Source organism: Alosa alosa, chromosome 17, assembly GCF_017589495.1.
Source record: "Alosa alosa isolate M-15738 ecotype Scorff River chromosome 17, AALO_Geno_1.1, whole genome shotgun sequence".
NCBI lineage: Eukaryota > Metazoa > Chordata > Actinopteri > Clupeiformes > Clupeidae > Alosa > Alosa alosa.
In genome coordinates this window covers 6,457,606-6,465,798 of record NC_063205.1, presented here as the reverse complement: position 1 = coordinate 6,465,798, position 8,193 = coordinate 6,457,606, and the positions used below count along the sequence as shown (strand labels likewise).

At 41.1% G+C, this 8,193-nt stretch overlaps 1 protein-coding gene across 1 annotated transcript; it reads right to left on the bottom strand.

Moving 5' to 3' along the window:
• Nucleotides 1–286: 286 nt before the first annotated feature.
• On the bottom strand, nt 287–2,960 carry six3b (SIX homeobox 3b). The gene is made up of 2 exons (XM_048268248.1): nt 2,169–2,960; nt 287–1,229 (listed from the first exon to the last, which is right to left on the bottom strand). The coding sequence occupies exons 1-2, from the start codon at nt 2,858–2,860 to the stop codon at nt 1,058–1,060; spliced, it is 864 nt and encodes a 287-aa protein (XP_048124205.1). The 5' UTR covers nt 2,861–2,960; the 3' UTR covers nt 287–1,057.
• Between the last annotated feature and the right edge of the window lie 5,233 nt (nt 2,961–8,193).

Below are 8,193 nucleotides of genomic sequence, written 5' to 3'. Positions count from 1 at the left end.
CTGACTTCACATTAGACAGAGAGGCTGAGCCAGGAATGTAGGTGTGGTGGTGGTAAAAGCCATGATATTGACAGTGCTACTACTACTATAATAATAATAATAATAATAATAATAATAATTGTTAGCCTTTTTACTGCTGGACAAAAAAAAAAAACTAAATACATTTCTAATAAAATAAGCAAGCAACCTTTCTTGTATTCTTTTGACATCTTTTGTGTGTGTGTGTGTGTGTGTGTGTGTGTGTGTGTGTGTGTGTGTGTAAGAACAGAGAGAAATTTGTATTGAATTATACTTATATTAAATTATATTTATTTGCATAAAAGTGACCCATAACACTGTTCTTCAGCGCCATAAACCTATTTAGAGTATAAAACGCACAAACACTGAAATATCAAAGCACTTTACAAATATTTAGACACATTTCATGGAGGAGAAAATGTAGAATTTCAAAGGAAAGAAGCATACTGACATGACATACACATTGTAGACCTACACACAATAATCAAATATACTCTCTCTTCACACTTGCATACGTGCTCTCTGTTTTATCTCTCTCTCTCTTTCTCTCTCTCAACACACTTATTTCTCTCTCTCTCTCATCAACACACACACACACACACACACACAGGTTTAGACATGAAAAGGTAGGAAACCTTCCTGCGGCCGAAGGTGACGGGAAAGGTGCTTTCGACTAAAACGATTGTCTGAATAGAGTATCTAATATGAAAGGATGATCCTCCTGCTGAGATGTGACAAAAAAGAGAGGTCAGCTTTATGAAAAGTGTCGAGGGACTGTTTCCTCCAAGAGTCTCGGTCAATTTGTTCACGTTAATAAAACAACCGTATTTTTAAAATTAACATCGAACCATATCATGCAGGCTTTACAGGGTGAGAAGAGGCAGCGCCTGTCTGCAAAGGCGTTTTCAACATGCTAGCCATTAGTCTTTCAATTCTCACAAGAACTATTTGTTTGTACCGATTGGTCCCACTCTTGCCCAACCGAAAACTTTCTCTTTTTCTGGTCCAAGTTCACGGGAGGTCAACACTGTCGTCGCACTTAAACATCAAAGTCAGAGTCACTGTCCGTAACAGAAAGGATGGTGCCTGCGTCCGCTCGCTCCATCAGACTGGACACGCTGGCGGTTGGGGACTCGGCTGAGCTGTGAGGGGTGCAGCCTGCTTCGGACAGAGATCGTAGGCTGCCCTGGCCCAGGCCGTGGTGCTGAAGCCTGGAAGAAACACAAACGCACACCTTTCAGGATGCACCGTTCTAACTTTATATAGCCTATAGAAATATGAACAGCGAAACGCACAGGGAGGGAAACCCGAATTATTGGCATACCACTTCCTCACCTTTCACAGAAATGCAGCCCACAATAATGTGTCTACAAATGATAATTTGTCAACATAGGGGACATTTAAAAAAGCAATGTTCATCCAGCAGTTAGCCTGCCTCAATCTATAGTGTTTCCTTTTCTGCTTGGAATGTTTGGTAAATTAATATGTATAAGTATAGGCCTAAGATTAAATGTTCGAATGCATTTTTTCCTACAATTGGCATAGCCTTGGAGTTCTTTGATATTTTCACAAAGGTGTAAGGCAAGGTTATCTATAAACGTCAGTTGCCTGCTTGTAGGAATAAAGAATTGTTCTATCTAATAACCCAAATATGATCAGCCTCTTACGTCAAGCCTATACACAATTACCGTCTGCCTAGCCTACTGGGTTCAGAAAAAAGTCATGGGGATTTTTCTCATTAACTTGAATGTTAAAATAATTTGCACATTAACAGCTTAAGGTGTCCCAAAAGTCTAAATATTTTGTTCAACTATGGGTTACGCTATGCTTGAAATAGCCTGCATTTTAAGAGTTTAATGTATAAAACTGTATAGTGTATTTATCCCAGCTGTCTGAAAACGCTTACTTGAGAAATGCATAATTACCCCAGTGACGTGCTGTCTTTTTATCATCCACATTTCCCCCTTTTACCTGGTTAGTCTACATATTGCTATGTACAGAAGTCTTCCGTATTAGAACACAAATAGAAGTAGACTACCATATATTTTGACGCACATTGCGAGAAAAGGTTTTCGTTTTCGTACGCCTTTACGCAGTTTACGCACGCTCCATGTTTTCACCTTTTAATTAAATATGAGCTGTAAACTCACCTATTTTTGGCTGCTGCAGCTCTATCTCTTTGCCGCCGGTTCTTAAACCAGTTGCCCACCTGGGTGGGCGTTAGTCCCGTGGCTTGTGCCAATTCCCTTTTCTTGCTGGGGTTTGGATACGGGTCCTGGAGATACCATTCTCGTAAAAGTCCGCGTGTCCGTTCTTTGAAACAATGTGTCTTCTGCTCTCCATCCCAGATGGTCCGAGGAAGAGGGAACTTCTTTCGTACTCGGTACTTGTCAACGGGTCCAAGGGGCCTTCCGCGGAGCTTCTCGGCTTCCTGATAGTGCGCGTCCAGCCACATAGCCTGAAGTTTGCCGTGAGAGTCTTTAGTGAACTTATGGTTCTCCAGGATGTGATACAACTCGCGGAAGCTCCCAGTATGATAGGCAACCACAGCGCGGGCTCGCTGAATGGACTCGTGCTTGTTAATGGCATCGCAGGCACCCGGTGCCACCGGCAGGGACCATAGAAATCGGCCAAGTCTCTCAATGTCTCCTGTTTCCTCCAGCGTCTCACAAACGCTGGCCACCTGTTCGGCCGAGAAGTTTAGGCTTGGCAGCTGAAACATGGGCAAATCCTCCGGGGACCGCGCTCTGGGAAGGGCACCGGCCAAGAGCAGGGGCCGGTCCGCGAGGCTAGGCAGGAAAAGGTGTGATGGGTAAATCTCTAAGGGTGACCGGAAAACCATGAGGCCGCCGGACCAAAAATCTTCACAAAGGGACGGCAACAAAATAACTACCTCGAAATTCTGTGGCTGTCGCCTTCAGCACAAACTAATATTCCCCTTCATCAAGTCAGAATGTTCACCCGAAACATCTTCTTTCCCTTTTCTATTGGTGTTCCTGATGTCGTCCTGCAGTTGTCATGGCAGCCTTGCCAATCACTGTCAAGCTCGGCGTCATTAGCGCGCGTGTTCCACCCCTCTCCACTTTTGCTGTGTATGCACGGGTTTAACGGGTGCACCAATCAGAGGCGACCTCTCCCTGTAGGATCCCACGAGCAAGAGAATGCGACTTCAACTCTTTCAATGTCAGAGTGTGGAAGGTAGAGAAGTTGTTGCCACTTTCCATGTCGTTTCAAAGAAAAGGTTGTGTATTGGGGTAATCGGAGAAGGCCGATGGATATGAATATGCACGTCGGCTGCAAAACCTTGTAGTCCAAACTTTTGGGCCGAAAATCCTCAGGGTTATATCATGAGAGAGTCGTTTATTGAGGTTTTGGGGAAAACGTCACATATAGCCTCATTTATTGTAAGTGTATTCACCCATTATTATAAGTGCACTACATAGACATGTAGCCTTTATGTTTCTAGGGTATTGTAGACAGTATGTGAGAATAATCTTTGTCTGTGTTTGCCAACAGTTTCAGCTGTTGTTTTCACGACTTTCTCTCTTGACAGACGGTCACATTTCCTCTTGCGCAATAGGCTATCTCCATTCAGTTAGTGGAAATCGTCTTTGGGAAAAGATTGACTTGTCAAGCAACGCTGCTCTAAATAACATTCATTTACATGTCTTTATTTAAACAACGTGTCATTGTTTAAGCAACGATTGTAATTAATGCCGCAAACAGGTTAATTCATTTGGACTAATTGTCTGTTTATCCTGAGGCTTAGTATTTAATTGCCCTCTCTCCATTGGGAAACGCCATTCACCGCGGGCAGCCAATCCGGGTCTAACAGTAGACCCATTTCAGTGGCCTGCGCAGAAATGTAGGCAACAAATGAGTGACAAATATTAAGTACAAACTTCCGGATTGATGCATAACATAGTTGACAATTAAGATAATTAAAACAATACATGGAAATGACGCGCGAAATGTATTTCTGGTCTGTTACATGCAAGGCCATGTGGGATATGTTGCTTTACACATTTGTGACATTTTGACGTAAGTGTAAAGAACATAATCACTACTTCAGCAGACAGAAGTCGTAAGCTCGCCCCCCGCGGATAAGCGATTATCTGTCTTGGTTACCGATTAAGAGAATGTTGAAATTTCTTGCAAATACATTGACATCTTAGCAAGAAGCGACCTCATCGCGAGACCTGGGTTTCAAAAGGAATTGTGGAAGAGTAAAGTAGTCTCTGTCCTTTTAAAACAACATTGAGGGCAAATACAACATTTGGTCTGCAATTAATTCTGTTGTCGTAAATACGCCGTAGACTATTATTTTGTTAGCCTATTTATGGAAGAAACGGACACATTTTAATTAACTACCACAACAGAGATGTTGCAACAACTGCTTTGATCGTAAATTATCTCATATTAACTTAGATTCACTAATTACAAGCGTATGCATTTTTTCCATAGGGAGTCAGAAGTCCTGATACGAGACAGGCCTAATTCACCAACCTAGACTATGTATACTTTGTGGTGGCATGGGCTTTCTTTGGAAAAGCTTAATTCAGATATTTTCACGTGTGTTTAAATAACTTGGTGCGTTTGCTTATAATTAATTGCCAAAAACGATTACGCCCCGTCGCACTTTATTCAGGTACTCAGCCGCATGCGCGGTTCCCATTTTTCCCAACTTTCGAAAGCTGTTCATTTATTACATAAACGTTTACCAGCAGTGACCAAAGGCATCAGAGAATGGTTTTCACCTATGTATGCATCAGAGAATTGATTATTTCACCTATGTCAGTGTGTGCCATCATTCATTGCTCACCTTTGTCCCAAATGAACAAACCTCGGAATCACCTGGCATTGCTATGATTTCTATTTCAAACACTAGGTTATTCTTTCGTAGACTGCATGTAACAACGCATGGCATTTGTGGCGTGATATTGTCAAGAGAAAGTAAACTACTTGAAGAAAATATTTAGCTTATGTTGAAGTTATGAGCTTAAGGCCAAAAACATGAAGTGACAAGGCTTTCTGTCTTGTTTTGACATAATTTTAATTAGGCCCATCTATGGAAAGCGAAAGACACAAATACAAAACTGGTGTGATCTCCATCAACAATTGAGCCTACATGAAATAAGTGGACATTATTGAAGTTATCTAAGTTGACAAGAGCAAATTACAAGTGATTGGCCGATTCGTGACACCTCACCTCTTTTGCGTGGTGACACCAGGTGAAAATATATTTTCAGGCCAGAGATAGTTCGGGTGTTCATAACTGACTAACATATGTCCTTTGTGACTTTTCTGTGAGTCTTTGGGCTTATTTTATACTGTCATTTTATTAAATGCATAGCTGCTTTTTCATGAAAGGAAGTAAAGGAATTATGACAAAAAGTTGTGGCTACTGGCTAGTCATTCACACACACGGATATTTTCCTTTTAGGAATTGTAGTTGATGATGATTAAATCTCCTCTCAACAATCATAATGTATAGCCAGCAGCATACACTGAATGCTGTTTAATATTTTGGAATTTTAAAATGACATTTGTGACATGTATTTCAATTGATGGGCACCCTGCCAGTATGTTTGTTTTGTCAAGTGAAGACAGTTAGTTAGTTTTAAGTGCATTCTACTATATAAACACAATTATTGGATTTAATGGGGCTACGATTGACACAATGAAGTTTCAGTATCTTTTTTATGTTCATGAATTTTGTAGAAAGTTTGCACAGCTGCACCGTTTATATAGCAGTTTATTTACTGTGAAACACATACGACTAAGGCACCACAGCCTACACGACAATGCACCCCGTGTCAAAAAATAATACCATAAAATAATTATATACATTTGAACAAGATCAATTATAATTTGTCCAATATTGTATACTTGCAGTTCACTGGGATGGTTATGAGATTTGGGTTGGTATTTTCAGTGCTCAGCTCAGCACAGCAGCATAAGTAGTCATAGAGAAATAGAAGTGAACCATTTTTAGTGAAGTCATGAAAATGCTTTAAAGCAATGCTTTTGTAACACAGTTTTTTGGGCAGGTCTAATTAGTGATGTGGGTGGGTGGTGGTTGTTTGTAACATTGGGTGGAGTCGATACTCCCTCCATTCAGTGTTTTCTCTGAAGGACCACCCCTCCACAAGCACACACTCCTCCTTGGTAGAGCACATGATTGACTGGCAGGTCAAGGCCCGTATTGGTTAGAGACATCTTTGTCCTTCATGGGTCTCATAGCAATGAACCAGCACAATTTTTGCATCATTATAGCAAAGTCAACACAATTTGTTATAGTTTTGTTTAATAGAGCATGAACCTATTGATATAAGCCAAATCTCCCAGTTTACACCACACTTACAGCTTATTTTTTATGTTCACCCAAAAGTTGAAACAATCTTTGTGTGTATGTTACAACATTTATTAGCTAATTTATGCCTATTTTTCAGGCATGTAAAATTTTAAATGCACCAGTTTAACTTTAACTGATTCGTTATAAAATAATGAAGTGTAGCTCTTTAAGCCTACTAATGTATGTTTTTGACTGATGTAGGTATGTATATCCATAAAGGTAGAGGGAGTATATATTATTATAATATTATTATAATCTATTATTTAATACATTCATGAAATCATAATCCATTATAATTTGAAGTGAGGGACATTAGGGTAAGAATGACATTAATGTGCTGAAAACATTTGCTCTGTACACTGTAACTTACGTGTCATAATAAAACAGCTGTTGTTGATGATATGAAGGTGTCTGTTTAGTATTTAATAATAGCATTTTAGCAAATTAAGTGAAAATATATATTCCAGCCTTCTATTTCTACATAATGCCTAGTTATACTGACATAAAATCATTCTGACTGATGCATGTTGATTCTTTGAGTGGGTTGGACTGCAAAGGATTAAATGGTTGAATTCGCGGCTTGGCTGGATTCCTCCACCGCACTTGAAGGAGCCTTCGAAATGGGACAGCATATTCCTGCCACTGTGATATATTCAGTCATTGAGTCCAGCCCTTAAGGATGTGCCACCTGAAGTGAGATAGTAAATCTGATTACTACATGCAAACAGAGCATCTATTTCTATTATGCAAACAGGCCATCTATTTCTATTACAGACCAAATGAGTATCCGGTCATCTCTGAAAAAAAAACTATAAGGACTGTCATTACCTGGACTTTCATTACCTGGTCCACAGGACCACAGATAAAGGTGCCACACTGTGGTCACTATGTGTTCTCCACATGCTCATCAGGGCCTGCTATGAGGAGAATGAGACAAGAGATATGTTTCCTGCCTGACCCAAGGTGAGGCTTACCACATGCCATCTGTTTACCATGAGCATAAGATAATCAAAACCAGCCAATGCAACCCTCCCAATGGTCATATCATCATGATGAACGAAACTGTTCTAGAGCATGAAATGAACCCTAGGGGGCTCAACCCCCCACAATGTTCCACTCCGAGTTCCCCCCCTGACTATGGCTAGTAAAAGTCTTCTGGCATGCCAAGCGGGAAAGAATGCTTTAAAGCATGAAGGCCATCTCTGGTGTTACCCATCTCTGAAAAGGTCTCCACTTAATAGGCTCTTTGAAATCACATCAGATTGGGTTTCTGCTCAGTTGCAAAGTGTGCGAGAGCGTGCGCCATGCTGCTGTGAGATGGTGCAGTTTCTCCCTTTGTGCACTCTGCCTCATGTGGGTAGCAAACTGCAAATAACTTGGCCTCTTGGTTTGGATCATGTCAAGGTGATCTCACAATCGTGCGGCAATGCATTCACATGGACGCCAACAGCGTGGTGCATTTGTAAAAAAAAAATAATAAAAAAAACTTGCTAGCTTGATGCTGCATTCCATACAAGTTGAAGCCCCAATCTGTGACTTGGGCATGATGGTCACTGGTGCATTCTGAACCCTCGTCATTGTGTGTGTGTGTGTGGAGCCAGCGTGGCTGTGTCTGAGGAGGCTGTAGATGCAGAACAAGGACAGGGCCACTGAGGGTAGGAGGGGAAGATCATCAGGGACTAAGGGACTGGAATGTAATTAAGTCTCCTTTCCACTCGCTAGGCACCACTGGTAGAATTAAATGCTAAACAGTCTCTAAACTCTATAAAAATTCAATCCTAGCTCAGCGGGCAGTCTCACTAGTCCCCCCTCAATCTCCC

Excerpts from the sequence above, each read along its gene's own strand:
- six3b (XM_048268248.1), bottom strand. The coding sequence starts at position 2,860 with ATGGTTTTCCGGTCACCCTTAGAGATTTACCCATCACACCTTTTCCTG. Across the intron at positions 1,230-2,168 it reads GCTGCAGCAGCCAAAAATAG|GCTTCAGCACCACGGCCTGG; the intron begins GTGAGTTTACAG and ends TGTTTCTTCCAG.